This window comes from Poromitra crassiceps (assembly GCF_964638095.1).
Source record: "Poromitra crassiceps genome assembly, chromosome: 4".
Taxonomy (NCBI): Eukaryota; Metazoa; Chordata; class Actinopteri; order Beryciformes; family Melamphaidae; genus Poromitra; species Poromitra crassiceps.
Window position 1 is genome coordinate 60907160 of NC_139626.1, and position 22399 is coordinate 60929558.

General features: G+C 42.9%; 1 protein-coding gene across 1 annotated transcript in view; it reads right to left on the minus strand.

The window, feature by feature from the left end:
* Positions 1 to 22399, minus strand: part of usp34 (ubiquitin specific peptidase 34) — a 249063-nt gene that overhangs the window by 179190 nt on the left and 47474 nt on the right. Inside the window, 2 exon segments of the mRNA XM_083636161.1 lie at positions 7033 to 7100; positions 10571 to 10720. Coding sequence (XP_083492287.1) covers positions 7033 to 7100; positions 10571 to 10720 — 218 coding nt within the window.

The window sequence follows — 22399 nt, forward strand, 5'->3', positions numbered from 1 at the left end:
TACACTATACACATATATAATACAAATAGTGTATTCATAAGATTCATATGAATACACTATACACATATATAATACAAATAGTGTATTCATAAGATTCATATGAATACACTATACACATATATAATACAAATAGTGTATTCATAAGATTCATATGAATACACTATACACATATATAATACAAATAGTGTATTCATAAGATTCATATGAATACACTATACACATATATAATACAAATAGTGTATTCATAAGATTCATATGAATACACTATACACATATATAATACAAATAGTGTATTCATAAGATTCATATGAATACACTATACACATATATAATACAAATAGTGTATTCATAAGATTCATATGAATACACTATACACATATATAATACAAATAGTGTATTCATAAGATTCATATGAATACACTATACACATATATAATACAAATAGTGTATTCATAAGATTCATATGAATACACTATACACATATATAATACAAATAGTGTATTCATAAGATTCATATGAATACACTATACACATATATAATACAAATAGTGTATTCATAAGATTCATATGAATACACTATACACATATATAATACAAATAGTGTATTCATAAGATTCATATGAATACACTATACACATATATAATACAAATAGTGTATTCATAAGATTCATATGAATACACTATACACATATATAATACAAATAGTGTATTCATAAGATTCATATGAATACACTATACACATATATAATACAAATAGTGTATTCATAAGATTCATATGAATACACTATACACATATATAATACAAATAGTGTATTCATAAGATTCATATGAATACACTATACACATATATAATACAAATAGTGTATTCATAAGATTCATATGAATACACTATACACATATATAATACAAATAGTGTATTCATAAGATTCATATGAATACACTATACACATATATAATACAAATAGTGTATTCATAAGATTCATATGAATACGCTATACACATATATAATACAAATAGTGTATTCATAAGATTCATATGGAGAAATATGAGAGAAAGACACGCAGAATAGGCCAAAATACACACAGGACCTGACTCAAATACCTATCTTGATTATACTTTTTACAACACTCATTAGTGTCGTTTAGCTGGTAGACAGAAGATGTATCAATTAGATCATGAATAAATCGGTTTAATCAGTTATCAAGTAAAAATACCAAACATTTGCTGGTTACAGCTTCACAAAGATTTGCTTGCTTTTTTGTATTCGTATATTGCATTGTAAAATGAATACTTCAATTTATTTTTCTTGGCTGCTGGTCATCACCCAATAGTCTTGATTTTGGTTTTATTCTTCAGTATTCATCACTAGGTTCTTGTACATGGTGATGGCCATTTGGTTATTATTTCATTTTCTAGACCAGTGGTTCTCAAAGCGGGGCTCCCCAGCAAAAATGTAATTTATTTTCACTATAATCCCTAAGTAACAGAATGACAGGATGTATGACGGTTTTGGTCATGGGTTTTATACACGACACGTTCTGCAGTAAAACATCTCAAAAGAAACAAGACAATCAGATGGGGGGGACCCCGGGACAACATCTTATCAAATGGGGGTCCGTGGTGTAATGGTGTGTCCGTTTTGGAGTCCTTGACATGTAAAAGTTTAAGAACAACGTTCTAGACTTAAAGGAACACTCTGCCCATTTTCAACCAGCTTTGTAGCATTAGAACGTCAGTAGTATATCAGAAAAGTGTAAACTGTTTTGAAGTCTGTCATTTAATTTGACAGTTATTGAGTGTTAAAGTGTGGACCAGTGACATCACTGGTCCACCCTAACTCAAATTAATAACTCATTAACTCAAATCAACTCTCAATAACTGTCAAACTAGATGAATGATGAATAGTTTGACAGTTATTGAGAGTTGATTTGAGTCAATGAGTTATTATTAATTTGAGTTAGTGTGGACCAGTGATGTCACTGGTCCGCACTTTAACACTCAATAACTGTCAAATTAAATGACAGACTTCAAAACCGTTTTACAGTTTTCTGATATGCTACTGATGTTCTAATGATACAAAGCTGGTTGAAAATGGGCGGAGTGTTCCTTTAAGTGATAATGACAATAATGTTTAGTTGCAGCCTCCTGCCAAACCTCTGCTCAGACAGAGCAGGGGGGCGGAGCCTCTGCTCAGACAGAGCAGGGGGGCGGAGCCAAACCTCTGCTCAGACAGAGCAGGGGGGCGGCGGCAGCGTCACATTACCAGCGCTGCTCTGCGCTGCCTCCGCCAGGGTCATGTGAGGAGAGAGAGAGAGAGGGTGACTGCAGCCATGGCGACTGTTGCCATGGTGAGGAAAGCTCTTCCTAGCAACAAACGCGTGGCACTGGTGTTCGGGGGAAGAGAGTGAGAGCGAGCGAGCGAGAGAGCGAGCGAGCGGCACTGTCTGAGCGAGGGGGAGAGAGAGAGAGAGAGAGAGAGAGAGAGAGAGAGAGAGAGACGGAGAGCGGGAGCGCTCGGACAAATCGACCACGTCTAGTCAGCTCATCAGAAGAGGCAGAGAGAAGAGAAAGGCATATTGTGTATTCTGTCAGATTCAACTGAACGACTGCACTTCAATATGGACAAGCAGAGTTTCCCCCCCGGCAGCATTTAAAGATGTAATAAGTAACATTTTACTTTCCTATAGTGCCAGCCTGACTTGGACGGGAGAGCGTTTAGATCAGCGATACTCAACTCTCGAGCTCTAGAGCCACATGTGGCTCCTTTATGGGTAGTTGTGGCTTTTTTCAAGTACTACTTAAAATAAAATAATTAAATAAAAATCTAAAAAAAAAAAAAAAAAGGGAGGAAAGATCATTTTTCGGATTGGGGCTCTTGCAAAGATTTTTTTTTTTCCGTCAATGTGGCTCCTGAGTGCTGGTGGGGAGACAAGGTGTTCAACAAAAAAGGGCAGCTTATTCTTTCAAACCCAAGCAGGATATGAGACAGATCTGAGATGGCAAATCTCTTCCTCTGCTCTAGTTTTAGCCTGAAAATGACAACAGCTGAGCAGAGGAGTGGCCGTGATACGGGTCACTCTGCGGTTTGTGCTTTCTTTCCCCAAGTGAAATTCACCAGCCTCCTTCTCCATCTCACCAACCAGGCAGTTTTCTAGAGCAGCAACAATACCTCCAGCTAGGGCCATATGATTTCCGCAAAACTGAAAAGAAACGGACAGAATCGTCGAATTTGCTAATAAAAATTGAATCAACTGTGTAAAACCTGGAATATTGCAGCATTTTCCATAATTTGGCTGAAATCGATAGAAGTAGGCATACTTATTCAAATCAAAGGTAGACCTAATTATTGTAGTAACCTAAATGATTTCATCATTCTAAAATAGGCCTAGAGAAATGAGTCCGTTTTCGATGGGGGTGTTTTGAGAGGGGGGTCAGTCTCGTGTGGTACCCTCACCAGGGGCCGGTTGCACCAACTGGTCTTACACTGGTCTTAAGCTAAGTTGGTCGTAACTTTACGACCTAACAGCTACGCCGGTTGCACCAAGACGGCTTAAGCCTTCTTTTCACTACTACCAGGCGTAACTCTTACGCCTGGTCAGGAGGAGGCGTAGCGCCTGCCTGTAACAGAGATCTCTGTGTCTTATGAGCGGAGACCTTTTTGAGTCCTTCCGTCATCGTCGTAACACAGCCAGTTCTCCGTCTTTGAAGCACGATGTTAGATTATAACTAACTAGTTGTGTGGCTTAGCCTTCCCAAATGTTGCCGTTCATTTTTCAGAATTTAATACATAGAATTGGGAACGTTACATTCAATTTCATTCAGACTGTCTGTCTGGCTCAATCACCGCCATTTTTCCCCCGGAGCAAGGGAGGGTGGGAGGAGGGAGGGTGTTTTACAGTAGTGGCTGAGAGAGCGTAGTGGCACAGTGCTCCAAGCAGGTCGCGAGGCACATTTTTTGCAACATCATCCAATCAGAGGGCATTCCCCGACAATTCACATGGAATGAGTGGCATTGCTTTTAAAAAAAAAAAGCATAGTTAAGACCAGACGTAAGCCGTGTTGGTGCAACAGGCGTAAGTCCATGGTCTTAACTAAGACCGACGTAGGAGTTATGACCAGGCATAGTTAAGACCAGTTGGTGCAACCGGCCCCAGGGGTGTAGTGGTAAATCCAGAGGTGGGTAAACTATCCAAGGTGAGTAGTTTACCCACCTTGTTTTCCCTCATTGATTTATATAGGTGATCTGAAAATAGGTGAGTAAACTATGAGGCCATTTACACCTGGCATTAACATGCGTTTTCTGCCATCAGATTGCAATCCGATTGTATTTTATCACTTGAAAGTACAGGTGTAAACACCCCCAAAACGCATTGAAGAAGGATTGCAATCTGATCGGCCAAACCACCTCCGGAGGTGGTCAGGGACGCATTATGACAACATTTAACACAAGTGTAAATGCAATGCGTCCTCTCAAAACGCATTCAGCAACTACCATACGGAAATACATAATCTTCGGAAGTCGGTGACGGCGCGCACACCTGAACGCAATTCCCCGTTACCAGCAGCTGCCACAGTGATTACGCACGGGATCTGCCCCATATCCCGTCCCCTGCATGCTCAAATCCAACCAAATGGTCAATGCAAATCACCACATGAAGTTACAGCGCATATAAACGAGCCTGATTATCAATTCAAAAGAAATGAGTGGCAACATGTTGCTGGCTGCGGTGAATGCAGTAAGCGCGACAGACAGAGGAAAAAAGGAAATAAAACTGGTCCGATTTAGAGATGGAGGGGAAAAAAGGCTGACTGTGTGTGCCCTCATCTCGCCGCTGTGCCAAATGCGCACACACACAGGCAGCCTGATACCATGGACCGGCTAAAAATTCTCTTTCTCCCCCCCGCTCCGCTTTTGCACAACACTCGCCTTTCTGCTAGGTAGCGTTCCTTCAAAGTTTTCCACTTGCTGCAGAGGTTTTGCCGCGGCTTATATCGAACCCTTTCTCCCTCATTTCCTTTCATTTTCCGCTCCTTTTCCAAAGGAGAAGATGGGTCACATGACGTGCAAATGCTGAAAATGTGTTTCCATTACACTTTTGCGATAAACTGCTATATCGACACGTCTGAAAAACTACCTCATGAGAGCGCAAAAGCTTTTTGCGATATTTGGGAGGTTTTTCTAAATTTACGTGTTTCCATTACCCGATTTTTATTGCGATAGGCCTATTTAGATTTTGCACATTTCTGAGGGTAATGGAAACACAGCTACCGTCAGTGAAAAATTAAACACCTGAAACTGGCTTACAGACAGGCCAAGGACAAGAACAAGAAAATTGGCAGGGGTAGGGCAACGTGTCCTTTTTATAAAGAAATGGATGCAGTGCTGCGTGATCGGCCATCGTTTTGTCCAGGTGAAGGGGGCGTTCACTGTGCATTTGAGCTTAACAATAACCTCTATTTCCCTGTGCATGTATGCAAACATGCATGCACACGTTCAGGGGGGCGCGCGCGTGATGACGTTCGAGCTGGAGAGCAATCGGATTGCAATCTGTTCACCCAAAACGCATGTTAGTGCCAGGTGTAAATGGAATCAGGCTGAAGTGATAAAATACAATCTGATTGCAATCTGATGGCAGAAAATGCATGTTAATGCCAGGTGTAAATGGCCTCTATCTGCCTCATTTCAAAAGGTGGGTAAACTGCGTTTACTCGCGTTTACCCTCCACTACACCCCTGACCCTCACGTCACCTCACAACTTGGTTTTCACTTTGAGGAACATGTGGAAGAGGCTGTCTGAGAGAGCCAAGTCATCAAAAAAGAAAAACAAATCAAAACGATCCGAACGCCCAAATTAAAATGAAAATGGGGGAAAAAAAAGGAAACAGATTCAATGGAATTTTGGAGAGGGAAAAAAAGGGATTTCACATGGCCGACCTCCAGATGATGGTTGGTCACCTGCCGATGTGGCTGCTGGAGGAGAGACATTTACCAGAAAACTGAAAGTCACCAGCTGGTAATATCTTGCCCTATTCCTAATTCAAAGGAAACTGCCACCCCTGCAAACACTGAAGTGTATTTGATTTGAAGTTAACTTACCTATGATATAGGTGCGGAATGGCATTATGTGCTACATGACTCTGTAAACACTGTGAAGTAGGGATGGGCAACGAATTTCGAATATTCTAATAATCGTTTTTATTATCAAGATCGACTTTTATTGTTGAAAGTCTAAAATCGTTTTTTTATTATTATTTAGAATTGTTTTTATTTTTACCTGCACCTGTCTCTTTAAGAATGACTCAGTTTGTCAATGTGACGTTGCCGTAGGAGCTGTGCAGTGCACACTGGAGCAGAACGGTTCTCTAGGCTTAGCTGTCAGCAGTGCAGCAGCCAGTAGCTCTAGAAACACTAGAAATGTAGTAGAAATGGTCTTAAACTGTCTATATTACACCAACACTCAGCCACAAGGAAAAGGTTTCAAGGCTCGTTACTGCATGAAGAAAATCTCATATTCTGCCTACTGTTCCCTGAGCCATCTCGACGCTACGCTAATGCTAACGGCTAACATAGGTCTGGCTGCCCATTGACAACAAGAGTGAGTGCCAAAGTCACCCCCTCTCCCTGTCCATGGGATTTCATCCGCCATTCATTTTCCATAGACCTTGTGTAAAATGCTTATAGAAATTGTTGTACTTGGTCAAACCAAGCGATTCAAATATACTTAGAATCAGGGGAGACCATGTAAAATTTGACTTGCAAAAAAAAAAAAGTGGGTGAATTTCGACTTTGGCCCAGCGACTTTCGACAAGTGTTCTTGCTAGAAATGCCAATTCCTACTGTGAAGTGTATTTGATTTGAAGTGAACTTACCGTATGACATAGGTGAAGTGAACTTACCGTATGACATAGGTGAAGTGAACTTACCGTATGACATAGGTGAAGTGAACTTACCGTATGACATAGGTGAAGTGAACTTACCGTATGACATAGGTGAAGTGAACTTACCGTATGACATAGGTGAAGTGAACTTACCGTATGACATAGGTACGGAACGGTATTATGTGCTGCATGACGGCAGGAATGTGCAACCATATTCGGATCTGTGGGCGGCACAAAAAACAACAACAAACCATGTTAAACAAACTGACGCCGAGACACAAAAAGGAGCAGAGAATGTGAACTGGATGCCTGTAGAACTACATACATGGATCTTTTTTTGCTTTGGTCAATAAATTAATCCCTAAACAATGTAGACCTAGTTGTACATAATGAAATATTATGCTAGTGGGAAAACAGCTCCATGTACTTCCATGTACTAATAATACCTCAAAGGTTTAAATACATTTGCATTCTTTAGGGGTGAGAGCAGCGAACTAACATTTTGTGCATTAAGAAACAGTAAATTCCAACAGACACTTTCAAGGCCACAGGCCACGTTTTTTGCCACCGATCACCGATCGCCTATGGGAAATATCTGCCCAACCGATCATCGACCGATCACCGATTACCGATCACCGATATATAAACTCCTCAAAGAAAGTTTGGAAACGTTATTTTAGGTCGATTATTTCTCCCCTTTAACACATTCACTGCCAGCCTTTTTTTTTTACTGTAGGTAGCTTTTGCCAGAGGGTTTTTTTGAGGATTCTGGCTCATTTTACAAGAGCCAAGGATAATTTTCTGATTGGACTTTGTGAACACAAAGTTCACAAAAGTACTAATAGAATGTGTGCTTTCTCTGTCTAAAAGAGTTAGTTTGTAGAGTTAGTAGTTATGTAGATATTAGCCGTTGAGTACAGCATGGTTTCAGCGTCTGAGACAAAAAGCTGAGATAATCGCAGTTTTGTGAAATTCAATCAAATAGTCACTTTAACCATTTATTTTTGGCATCAGTGAGACATCAGACATAAACAATATAGTTCTGAACAGTAATTTCCTCCATAGCAGCACCCGCACCCCCTCTCCTTACAACTCCTCCCTCCGTGGGCGTGTCTGGTGGATTTCAGCAGCGTTTGTCAGTCACAAGCCAGTCTCTCCTGCCTGTCTGAGCAGTGAGCAGCAGCCTCCCTCTCTGGCGGCCCCTCGTCGGCGAGCGTGGATGTGGCTTAATCCGTTCTTGGATTTTCGGTTGAGAGCTTTGACGAAGCCTTGTGTGACTCTAGGCTTTATGCTGCGCGCTTCAAAGTGTGCTTTCCACCCAGTCCACCTTTGGAACCCCCCACCGCCGTGCGCCCGTGTGAAAGGTTTTCGCCTACAGTATGAGAATGAGGCTCGTTCGCTTCTGGGTCCTCGGTTGAGCTCAGCTGGAATGCGTGCGTTTCTGGCCAAACAACACTCAATAGTCTGAGCACCGTCGCCACTCAGTGGGTCGGCGGAATGGATTGCACACGCCCGGCGGCTCTAACAGTATAATAGAAGATGCAAAAGGGCCAGATCAACGATCCACCGTCAAAAAAAAAAAATCGATTCTGAAAACGTGTTAACACATTGACTGCCAGCCGTTTTTTTCTTGCTGTAGGTAGCTTCTGCCAAGCCGTTTTTTGAGGATTGTGGCTCATTTTACAAGCGCCGAGGATTATTTTCTGCTTGGAGTTTGTGAACATACAATATCTCAAAAGTACTAATAGAATGTGTACTTTCTCTGTCTAAAAGAGTTAGTTTGTAGAGTTAGTAGTTATGTAAGCATTAGCAGTTGAATACAGCATGGTTTTAGCATCAGAAAAAATATTCAGAGATAAACGGCTTTTTGTGAAATTCGATAGAACTGTCACTTTAACCATTCATTTTTGGCTCTCTCTCTCTCTCTCTCTCCCTCCCCCTCTCGCTCTCTCTCTCTCTCCCTTCCCCTCGCTCTCCCTCCCTCTCTCTCTCTCTCTCTCTCCCCCTCCCTCTCGCTCTCCCTCCCTCTCTCTCTCTCTCTCGAGAGAGCGAGAGAGAGAGAGAGAGAGAGAGGGAGAGAGCGAGAGGCAGAGTTGCTTCAACTCCTCCCTCTTCTTGGCTGCAGCGGCCGTCACAGTCTCAGTGCTTTTGCTGCTGTCCTGTGCCTGTCTGCAGGCTGCTGTTTGAGGAAGTCGGCATGGACTCGCTCGCTTCTTGGGAGTTTTGGTTGAGAGAAGCTTTTGCGATTCTGGTCATATTTATGCTGCGTGTTTCAAAGTGTGTTCCACCTGTAATGTATTATGTAAATTTGCAATCCCGCATCGCCAGCAATCAGCGCGAAAACGAGAGCGTTTTCCCCCAACCATTTTCATGAGAATGTAATACTGTAAAATCGCCTCGCCATTTCCTTGAATGGCTTGCTCCCTTTTTCTTTGATTTCGCTCGTCTGGGGGAGCACTGTCAACACTTAGTGGGTCGGTAAAATAGATTATACACATTCAATACCTCCAATAATTGTATAGGAGACGTAAAAGGGATTGATCAACGCCCCACCGTCAAAAAAAAAAAAACGATTTTTTTGACGAGTACACTCGTCGCTGGCAGTTAACAGCTGGATTGTGTTTGATGAGTACACTCGTCGCTGGCAATCAAGGTGTTAACACGTTGTTGGCAGTCAACAGCTGGATTCTGAAAACGTGTTTACACGTTGTTGGCAGTGAATGTGTTAATAATACCAATTGGCATTGTATTTTATATCGTTGGAAAGCCTGATTAGTGATAGGGCTTTTTTTTCTTTTCTTTTTTTTTACCGTATATGGAAAAATTGCCGATCGCATATTTGAGGTCAATATCGGCCGATACAGATTGCTTGCCGATCGATCGGTGCACCCCTAATTATTAATTTACTGCAGGCATTGCTCGAACCTCTTCTTTCCCAGGGGAGTTTCTCAAGCCTGTTAAGGTGCAATATGTAGCATTTTAAACATGGATCAATGTCAAATTGAAGCTGATGTTTTTGTGTTCAAATAAGTGTTAAACGGCTCTATATTCTGACAGCAATCACTGAAAAAGAGTGTTTGGTCAGTAAATTGGAACTCCCAACCTCCCACTATCCAATCAGAGAAATGTTAACATTTTCTGGGAAACGGAAGGTCAGATTGCGATGCCTCCAATGGCCTATATGTATTTTTTAACCCCAAATCCAACGCCGCCACCCGTGAGTCTCTACGAGTTACAGTTGCGGAGATACATTCGCCCTGCATGCGGGGCTACAGGAGAGCGACATAGTACAGCGGTGTTTGTGTGGTGAGAGAGACTCATGTTGGAGACGATGGTGATGAAGGCCTGAGTGTTTGTGTGGTGTGAGAGACTCATGTTGGAGACGATTGTGATGAAGGCCTGAGTGTTTGTGTGGTGTGAGAGACTCATGTTGGAGACGATTGTGATGAAGGTGTGAGTGTTTGTGTGGTGAGAGAGACTCATGTTGGAGACGATTGTGATGAAGGTGTGAGTGTTTGTGTGGTGTGAGAAACTCATGTTGGAGACGATGGTGATGAAGGTGTGACTGTTTGTGTGGTGTGAGAGACTCATGTTGGAGACGATGGTGATGAAGGTGTGAGTGTTTGTGGTGAGAGACTCTCACGTTGGAGACGATGTTGATGAAGACGTGTTTGTGTGGTGAGAGACTCACGTTGGAGACGATGGTGATGAAGGCGTGGGCGATGGGGAAGGGCAGGCTCTCCGGGGACCCCGACTCGAAGCACTCCTTCATCAGGGAGAGGCCGTGCTTCCCACAGAACAGGCAGACATAACGCAGCAAGTGCAGAGGCACCTCCACGTCCTGACCACAGGAGGAGAGCAGAGATCAGTGTTAAGGTAACGCAGCAGGTGCAGAGGCACCTCCACGTCCTGACCACAGGAGGAGAGCAGAGATCAGTGTTACTCTCCCTGCGGGGACGCTTGAGACACCGAGCACATTAAGCTGTACAAGATACAAACATCTCTGAGACACTGAGGAGCGGGCGGTAGGGCTGGGTCGGTTTGAAAATTTTAAAACCGGTTCGATATTGCCGTCTAAACCGGATCGAACCGGTATACCGTTTTTTTTTGTAATAAAAAAAAAAAAAAAAAATTTAAGCAGGGCTCCCGAGTGTGGCCCATAACTGTCTGTAGTGCAACTTCAGTCCACCTGATAGCGATAATACACCTCTAAGCTGGTATTGTCAACCAGCAATGATACTGAATAAAAAGAAGCAGGACACCTGTGTAACAAACACACCCTGTATTTATTTCTCATAACTATTCAGCTCAACTTTTCTTCTAAACATCAAAATAATAAATGAAATAAGACTTCTGCGCCTATAGTGCAACTTGAGAAAAGGCTAATAAAAACACAAGCAGTGCAATCAGAATGGATTGGCTTACAGCTGAGCTGCCTTATAAACTTCAAAACTCACAAATTCACACAATATAGGGCCTAGGCATGGGTCGGTTTGAACATTTTGAAACCGGTTCGATATTCCCCAAAAAAACATATAAAAGCGGCTGCAGTTGGTGGCGATAATGCACCTCTAAGCTGGTATGCTGCCAACCAGCACGAACACTGAATACAAATAAGCAGAACCTTTTAAAGGGACCATATTATGCATTTCTTAATTTTGTATCATATATATGTTGTTACAATCTCGGATAGTCATATTAAACATGGGCTAAGCTTCAAATAAATATGTGAAAGTGTTTTAATGTTACCCCCATGAACCCCCCCTCTCGCCCATGAACTCTCAAAGACGAGATGACATGGATTTATGCCGATTTTGTGCGAGAACCATAGTTCTAGTGACGTCAGTAGGACTTGTTACCATGGTGATGCCAACTTTGCCAAGCTTAGCCCGGGCCCGCGGCGCGCGCGCCCTGCTCCTCCCTTCCCTGTTCTGACATGCCAGTAGACTGCCGCATTTCAATCTAGTATTAAACATACTATTGGTTCATGTTGGAATAAAAACACTGCTTCGATAAATATGCACCATTACTACTACAAAATGAAAAAATAATTTTGAAAAAGACCGAAATAACAACTTAAATCGAGCTCTGTTTAGAGGGGGGAAATCAGCGTCAGGCTGCTTGGAGGAAAACGGCACACCAAAGAAATCGTCACTCCTCGACTTTGAGAGGCTGTGAGGAGTGAGGACGCTGTGTTTGCTCCAGCCAAACACAGCGTCCCCTCCGTCTCCCTCTCCCTCTCCCTCTCCCTCTCTCTCCCTCTCTCTCTCTCTGCCTCTCTCCCTCTCTGCATGATTGTGGTTTGCAGTGGTTCTCAACGTGGGGTCCGGGTTCTGTCTGAGCAGAGGTTTGCGCAAACAAACTTTCACCCCGCTGCCCGCCTTGAGTATTTCGGAGGGTGGGGGTTCTTAAAGGGACAGGACCTAAAACAAAGCGTTTCAGACAGAGGGTGAACTGAAGGGGGCAGTGAGAGCCAGTACAAGATAAACTGATTTTTTAAAACTATGAATGATGCAATAAGTTACTCTACTGGAGGCCAACAATAAAATAATAATAAATTATATTAGCAAAATATGGGCCCTTTAACTGTAACAACACACTGTTTTTATTTCTCATAACTATTCAGCTTAACTTTTCTTCAAACATCAACATAATAAACAAAATAAGACTTTTGCCTACTAGTGCAACTTGAGAAGAGGCTAATACGAACAATAGTGCAATCAGAATGGACTGGCCAAAAAAAAAAAAAAAAAAAAAAAAAAGGTTTTTTTTTTTTTTTTTTAGGTTTTTTCGGTTCGCACGTGATCAAACCGGTTTGGGCTCGTATACCGAACCGAACCGGTAAAACCGGAAATCGACCCATGCCTAGCGGGCGGGTATCAGAGAGAGGGTGTGTGCGTGTGTGTGTGCGTGTGTGTGTGTGTGAGAGACTATTGAATACATTAACTTTTCAAGTGGTCAGGTGATTGAACAGGAAGGCAAATGCAGAGTTTTTTTATAGCTTTGAAACATGCATTTTGTCCAGTGTTCAACATGACCGCCTGCCTGTACTTCATGTTGATCAAATGTGTCCTTGCTGAGTTCTGCAGTAAATTACTACCTTTGTTTCTTACATTACACATCTGCTCAACAAAGCGTCAGTGGCCTATTTGTTACATCTCTACAGAACCTCAAACCCCATTTTTAAACCTAAAAAACACTAACCCAACCCTATTTCTAACAAGAAGCTAACCTTAAAGCCCCAATCAGTAATTTTTTTGATTTTTTTTTTACTGTAATATAAGATCTTTTTAGTCACAGGACATGGTAGATTGACTTGTAATAGGGAGACTCTTGCCTTTATTTATCCCACACCGACCCTCCATTGACCAGCCCTGGGACTAAGCAGTTTGCTGCCAGCGTCCCGAGGCTGCGCTCTACAGCGGCAGCGTTGTGTTCCTGGAAACCAGGAAGTAACTCGATTCGGATTTGCTACGAAAATGATGTTTCACGGAACTATGGATTATTATTTCATCACGTGGTGAGTACCCGATGTCACAACATGTACATAGAGCTGCCGCTGTGTTTTGTTGACTTTGAACGGCGATATCGTTCTCGATACTATTGCACGCAGAGGGCGCAGTTTCTCCAATAGCAAAACTTGGAAAAGTTGCTGAATGGGGCTTCATTGAATATCTACACAGATATCCCACATAATGATGAGTCTCACTCAGTAGAATTTGTAGTTATACTTTGTTACTTGATAGGAAGCTGAGCATCATTACTGGACCCATCCAAATAAAGTGTGACTAAACTCTAAATCGGTTACAAACAATTTGAAACTGATACAATACTAATTTGCAACAGGTATCAATAGTACCGATAAGTATACAAAAATTTGAAACCGATACAATACCCATTTGCAACAGTATCGATCGGTATCACCGGCAGAGGCATTTAAACAATTCATGGCAAGTCATTGTTTTTTAGTTGAGCTGCCCTGGAGTGTCAGGGGACACGTTACTGTGCTCAGGGGGACATGTTACTGTGCTCAGGGGACATATTACTGTGCTCAGGGGGACATGTTACTGTGCTCAGGGGACATATTACTGTGCTCAGGGGGACATGTTACTGTGCTCAGGGGGACATGTTACTGTGCTCAGGGGGACATGTTACTGTGCTCAGGGGGACACGTTACTGTCTACTTTATTTTATTTGGGCGGGTGGTATACGCAGTGGAAGTGGTCCCTGGGAAATGTGGTTTGGTACGTAGTGGTACTTGGTCGGGAAAGTTTGGGAAACCCTGTTCTAAACAATTCATCGATTATGAAAAATAGTTGGCGATAATGGTCGCAGGTCTAGAGAGGACCTGCAACGGTCGTATTGTACTGGTTGTATTGGCCTGATGAAGATCCATGCTGCCTGACCGTGAGAGATACTAGCATGGCGATGGAAAGGCAGTCTTGCATGGGACCCTTACACCGCCTCACAACTTGGTCGTCACTTTGAGAAACATGTTGACGATAGTCAACATGATAGTCTGAGAGAGCCAAGTCATCAAAGAAATATATCGATCCTAAACCCTTGAACCAAAATTAAAATGGAAAGAACATTTTGAATTGAAAGAAGAAGAAAAAAATGAATCTTGGGGGGGGGGGGGGGGGGGGGAGTAACTATTTTCATCACCCTTGACTATAGAGGGGAATTGCGTCAATAAAGAGCCGCAGGGATGACGTATTTTTGTAGTCAGAACCAGGAAGTCCCGGACTTCCTGGTTCTTCACTGTTTCTGTCTATGGGATTTTTGAATGGGTTTTTGCCGCAATGCTTCAAATAAGGTCTCTGGGCAGCGCTGGCTTAATCAAACGCGAACCAGAGTTCCGTCGGATAATCTTCACACATGAGGACCACTTTCATGAGTTTTGTAGCGTAAATGCGAGCCCTAGAAGTAAAAAGCTCGAGCTAAGCTAATCCAGAACTACACACTGTCGCATAGGCTTCCACGTCACGTCAGCACTCAACCTGGACTGTTGTTGATGTGTGCACTGATTACCCCGGGCTGAACGGGACTGAACCAGGTGAGGGAAAGAGAATTTCCGTGTTCGTCCTTTGAAGTGGTGACGTTATTGACGTATATATCCCCATCGACTCAAAAGTGTAGTCTCATTTAGCCGTTTGCTAGCTAGCCGCCCTTTTAACGGCACGTAAAAGCTTCAAAACTCGTAAAAGTGGTCCTCATTAGGGGTGTCACAGCCCTAGTCCTCATGTGTGAAGATGATATTACTAAACACTGGTTCGTGTTTGATTAAGCCAGCGTGGCCCAGAGAGATTATTAGAAGCATCGCGCCAAAAACCCATTCAAAACTCCCATAGGCGAAAACAGTGAAGAACCAGGACTGTTAGCATCGATGATTTCCGGACTCGTTTCTGCGGCTCTCTATTGTGCTGCACAGTTACAGACAGTAGATTCGATACGATAGGCCTGTGGTAGCCGAGATAACCCTCATGTGAAAACAGTTACAGACAGTAGATCTGATACGATAGGCCTGTGGTAGCCGAGATAACCCTCATGTGAAAACAGTTACAGACAGTAGATTTGATACGATAGGCCTGTGGTAGCGGAGATAACCCTCATGTGAAAACAGTTACAGACAGTAGATCTGATACGATAGGCCTGTGGTAACTGAGATAACCCTCATGTGAAAACAGTTACATACAGTAGATCTGATACGATAGGCCTGTGGTAGCTGAGATAACCCTCATGTGAAAACAGTTACAGACAGTAGATCTGATACGATAGGCCTGTGGTAACTGAGATAACCCTCATGTGAAAACAGTTACAGACAGTAGATCTGATACGATAGGCCTGTGGTAGCCGAGATAACCCTCATGTGAAAACAGTTACAGACAGTAGATCTGATACGATAGGCCTGTGGTAACTGAGATAACCCTCATGTGAAAACAGTTACAGACAGTAGATCTGATACGATAGGCCTGTGGTAGCGGAGATAACCCTCATGTGAAAACAGTTACAGACAGTAGATCTGATACGATAGGCCTGTGGTAGCCGAGATAACCCTCATGTGAAAACAGTTACAGACAGTAGATCTGATACGATAGGCCTGTGGTAGCTGAGATAACCCTCATGTGAAAACAGTTACAGACAGTAGATCTGATACGATAGGCCTGTGGTAGCCGAGATAACCCTCATGTGAAAACAGTTACAGACAGTAGATCTGATACGATAGGCCTGTGGTAGCCGAGATAACCCTCATGTGAAAACAGTTACAGACAGTAGATCTGATACGATAGGCCTGTGGTAGCCGAGATAACCCTCATGTGAAAACAGTTACAGACAGTAGATTTGATACGATAGGCCTGTGGTAGCCGAGATAACCCTCATGTGAAAACAGTTACAGACAGTAGATTTGATACGATAGGCCTGTGGTAGCGGAGATAACCCTCATGTGAAAACAGTTACAGACAGTAGATCTGATATGATAGGCCTGTGGTAACTGAGATAACCCTCATGTGAAAACAGTTACAGACAGTAGATCTGATACGATAGGCCTGTGGTAGCCGAGATAACCCTCATGTGAAAACAGTTACATACAGTAGATCTGATACGATAGGCCTGTGGTAGCGGAGATAACCCTCATGTGAAAACAGTTACATACAGTAGATCTGATACGATAGGCCTGTGGTAGCCGAGATAACCCTCATGTGAAAACAGTTACATACAGTAGATCTGATACGATAGGCCTGTGGTAGCTGAGATAACCCTCATGTGAAAACAGTTACAGACAGTAGATCTGATACGATAGGCCGGTGGTAACTGAGATAACCCTCATGTGAAAACAGTTACAGACAGTAGATCTGTTACGATAGGCCGGTGGTAACTGAGATAACCCTCATGTGAAAACAGTTACAGACAGTAGATCTGATACGATAGGCCTGTGGTAGCTGAGATAACCCTCATGTGAAAACAGTTACAGACAGTAGATCTGATACAATAGGCCTGTGGTAGCCGAGATAACCCTCATGTGAAAACAGTTACAGACAGTAGATCTGATACGATAGGCCTGTGGTAGCCGAGATAACCCTCATGTGAAAACAGTTACAGACAGTAAATCTGATACGATAGGCCGGTGGTAACTGAGATAACCCTCATGTGAAAACAGTTACAGACAGTAGATCTGATACGATAGGCCTGTGGTAGCGGAGATAACCCTCATGTGAAAACAGTTACAGACAGTAGATCTGATACGATAGGCCGGTGGTAACTGAGATAACCCTCATGTGAAAACAGTTACATACAGTAGATCTGATACGATAGGCCTGTGGTAGCCGAGATAACCCTCATGTGAAAACAGTTACAGACAGTATATCTGATACGATAGGCCTGTGGTAACTGAGATAACCCTCATGTGAAAACAGTTACAGACAGTAGATCTGATACGATAGGCCTGTGGTAACTGAGATAACCCTCATGTGAAAACAGTTACATACAGTAGATCTGATATGATAGGCCTGTGGTAACTGAGATAACCCTCATGTGAAAACAGTTACAGACAGTAGATTTGATACGATAGGCCTGTGGTAGCCGAGATAACCCTCATGTGAAAACAGTTACAGACAGTAGATCTGATACGATAGGCCTGTGGTAGCGGAGATAACCCTCATGTGAAAACAGTTACAGACAGTAGATCTGATACGATAGGCCTGTGGTAACTGAGATAACCCTCATGTGAAAACAGTTACAGACAGTAGATCTGATACGATAGGCATGTGGTAACTGAGATAACCCTCATGTGAAAACAGTTACAGACAGTAGATCTGATACGATAGGCCTGTGGTAGCCGAGATAACCCTCATGTGAAAACAGTTACATACAGTAGATCTGATACGATAGGCCTGTGGTAGCCGAGATAACCCTCATGTGAAAACAGTTACAGACAGTAGATCTGATACGATAGGCCTGTGGTAGCCGAGATAACCCTCATGTGAAAACAGTTACAGACAGTAGATCTGATACGATAGGCCTGTGGTAGCCGAGATAACCCTCATGTGAAAACAGTTACAGACAGTAGATCTGATACGATAGGCCGGTGGTAACTGAGATAACCCTCATGTGAAAACAGTTACAGACAGTAGATCTGATACGATAGGCCTGTGGTAGCTGAGATAACCCTCATGTGAAAACAGTTACAGACAGTAGATCTGATACGATAGGCCTGTGGTAGCTGAGATAACCCTCATGTGAAAACAGTTACATACAGTAGATCTGATACGATAGGCCTGTGGTAGCGGAGATAACCCTCATGTGAAAACAGTTACAGACAGTAGATCTGATACGATAGGCCTGTGGTAGCTGAGATAACCCTCATGTGAAAACAGTTACAGACAGTAGATCTGATACGATAGGCCTGTGGTAACTGAGATAACCCTCATGTGAAAACAGTTACAGACAGTAGATCTGATACGATAGGCCTGTGGTAGCCGAGATAACCCTCATGTGAAAACAGTTACAGACAGTAGATCTGATACGATAGGCCTGTGGTAACTGAGATAACCCTCATGTGAAAACAGTTACAGACAGTAGATCTGATACGATAGGCCTGTGGTAACTGAGATAACCCTCATGTGAAAACAGTTACAGACAGTAGATCTGATACGATAGGCCGGTGGTAACTGAGATAACCCTCATGTGAAAACAGTTACAGACAGTAGATCTGATACGATAGGCCGGTGGTAACTGAGATAACCCTCATGTGAAAACAGTTACAGACAGTAGATCTGATACGATAGGCCTGTGGTAGCTGAGATAACCCTCATGTGAAAACAGTTACAGACAGTAGATCTGATACGATAGGCCGGTGGTAACTGAGATAACCCTCATGTGAAAACAGTTACAGACAGTAGATCTGATACGATAGGCCTGTGGTAACTGAGATAACCCTCATGTGAAAACAGTTACAGACAGTAGATCTGATACGATAGGCCTGTGGTAGCCGAGATAACCCTCATGTGAAAACGTGTTCTGAAAACGTACCCGTCATTCTTCACACTAAAAGAAAGGGGGCACATTTTGGAGGTGTTATTTATAGGTTATATTGTGCATTGATTTTCTTCGTCTGAACCCACCAAACTGGCTCCAATGTGGCCCGTGGACTACACTGAGCTTGACACCCCTCTGCCCTACAGCGGTCATGTGACACCCCTCTGCCCTACAGCGGTCATGTGACACCCCTCTGCCCTACAGCGGTCATGTGACGCAGCACCAGCAGGGACAAAAGAGGACACACACGGGCCTGAATCAAACGATCCATCCTTGGGTGAAGTCTGATGTTCTGCCTCCCAGCATGCATCAGGCCTAAATCTAGTAGCCCCTCCTCCTCCCCCCCCCCCTGTCTTTTGAAAGCAGCACAGCTGTTGGGATGTGGGCACGCCACTTGTCCATGTGGCTTCGCAATAAAAACAGAAATAGTTTGAGGACGGCATAAATCACAGAGATATGACCTGCAGGAGAACAAGACGACAGGCACTCCTTTCACATGTACAGCTAAATCACACAGATATTAGTTCTTAGGCAGGGCCCGAAATTAGAGCCCGCCACCCGCCAATGGCGGGCATATTTTAGCTTTGGCGAGTTAGGTTTGGCGTCTCTCCGCCACGTGGCGGGTCGCAAAATAGTCGTCATGTAATATTAAAACTGTGTGTAGCCGCCTGTGTCCACCTTAGCGTCTTTTTCCGACTGTTAAACGCTGGGAGTGCGCTGCGGAGCGCTGATCCCAGCGCACAATATACAAGGAAGCAGTCTGAAATTTCATTCATTTCATTTCATTCTGGCTCTCCCGTATAGGCTACCAAACGTGACTCTGGAATGAAATGCAGTCGTCAATTTAGCGGAGGTAACGTCAGGCGAATCAATCAATCAATGAATCAATCGCTCGCACTTGGTGCCGACACTCGTATGATACAGTATATATGAGGAGATAATAGTTATGTGTGTTTTGGTGCACAGCTGGCTAACACGAGTGCTTTGTGAGACTGTTTCATTCTGGCTCTGCCCTATAGGCTACCAAACACGACTGGAGTGGAATGGAATGCAGTCGTCAATTTAGCGGAGGTAAAAAGCGTCTTTTAACCTCTGCTAAATTGACAGCCTACATCGGGCGAATCAATGAATCAATCGCTCGCGCTTGTTGCCGAGCTCGTATGATGAGGAGATGAATCAAAATGCTTACCACCGGGGAGCCGAGAACGAGTGCAGGAGAGCTAACACAGGTGCCAGGTGTGAGTGGGAGAGAAAGGTGTGTAGCCCAAGTTGTGCGCTGTGCACTGAGACTGTCGCAGTTATTACTTTTAGCTGCGTTGTTTTTTTTTTACAACAATTTAAGCTCAAGATTGACTTGACATGTATTGATAAGATTGACTTGACATGTATTGATTAATCAATCATCAATCAATATATTAAAATAATTTGCTTCAAATTTTACTCTGGCCTCTTATTTAAGTGTGTATTCTTCAACGTAATACCTTATCTACTTGAAATGTACTGAAAAAAATTGATATATATGGATTATGTGACACAAAAATGCGATGTTTTCCATCTACCCGCCACTGGCCGGTGGGTCAAAAAGTTAATTTCGGGCCCTGTTCTTAGGTCTTCTAGTTTCAATTAAATATGATACCTGAAACGTTGCCCTGGCTGCAAAACTGAGCCCGCAACAGCCTCTGAAAGATTTTCTAATTGTGATACTTCCCAGATATTGTGATATTTCCAAAAATCTGCCCAAGTCTGAGTATATATATATATATATATATATATATATATATATATATATATATATATATATATATAAAATATAAAAAAAATGGCGGCGATTCAGAGGGAGTGGACTGAGGCTGGAGTCAGTCACTAACTGAGAAGGAACTGCTGATTTTCTTCACACTATTTTAATTTCTTGATATACTGTTTTGGGGGTTTTCTGGAGCTGTAGGCCAAAATTATGAAAGATGAAACAAATAAAGGCTAGAAATATTTCACTTTGTGTGTAATGAATCTATAATCTATGAAAGTTTCACTTTTTGAAAGGAATTATGGAAAAAAACGAACTTTTCCATGATATTCTATTTTTTATTCTGTTTTTTTCCTGCTCTGCTAACTTATATAAAGTGTTTTCCACTGCATTTTGTTGCGAAATAACCTTATTTTTGGCTCAAAGTCTTAAATGAGCTCACGTGCTACGTTTGCTAACGTAGTTCGTTCTGGCTCAAAACCCCCGCGATAGACACTTTTAACCAGTTCGAGTTACACTCTTTCAATTTCTTTTGCTTATTCACCTTATGTTCAGACGCGGGGGTGGGCCAAATTCTTCCGGGTCGTGTTAACACTTCCGGCGGTCACGGCGCCAAATATGAAATAACGTCATAGCGGACAGTGAAGGGGTAAAACAAATAATGTAGCCTACTACTTTGAGCTCGGTACACAGCAAGCAAGCGAGTATCCACTGTTAGCCAGGTCAGATAACGTTATCGTCGACAATGACGAGCACTTTCTTGTCAAACATACCTGGACTCCAACAAAGAAAGCTCCAGATGGTTTTCTCTCCTCCGAGCGCTCGAGCCACTTACGCCTATAAGACCAGCAGACGTTAACGTAATTCCCTGGAATGCGAGACTTAACGAGCCAGTTACATGGCGTTGCCTTCTTAGACATTGCCGTTTGCTTTTATTTGGTATGTTACATACAATTGGCTAAATTATTACGGTAGTTCATTCAGAGTTAGATGATATTGGAGCAGCGCAGCCATTTTCTTTTTTTTTTTGCCGGAAGTCGTCACACGACCACACAACCGGTTCAAATGGGCGTGGCTACATAAGGTGAATACGCCCACCAGCTTTCATATCTGTTGGCTGGTTATGCTGATATTTATTTATATCAATATGTGGCTTCTGGGTGAATGTTTAGCGGAGTGGAGGCAGCCATACTGTTTTTGGTCTGACCGGCTGTAAAGGAGACGAAGATCGTATTGAAGGTAGGAGCGAGGCTCGGCCAAAAACACACAGGGCGCAGAAGCGCAGCGCAGAGCGTGCTGAGAGAGTTATCCTTTTTGGACAACAGTGCTCCAGCCATGACGTTGCAGTGGAGCATCTTACCAATAGACGAACTTTGGTGCAAAAGATTAGACTGGTGAAGTAGATGAAGATTTGATTATTTTGCCTGATGTTCACTATGATGCAGATAGCAGCACAGCCATAGAGCAGTTGACTACAACATTTCAAACACTAGCTGGAGATAAAAACAACAACTAATATTGCAATATGTGAAATAATGGTGGATCAAAAATAAATAAATGATGCTGCCATGTGCGCAGGGTGGGGGGTTCCCCAAGGTCCAGCTGCAGACTAAATAGCCGCCTACTGGCATCTGTCTGGCCTGCTACTATTTTAGATTTAAAAAATACTTTGGGGAGTTGGGGCCAAGATTGTCAAGCTGTACTGAACATGTGTGACAGTAGAAACTCCTGCTTTAGGGC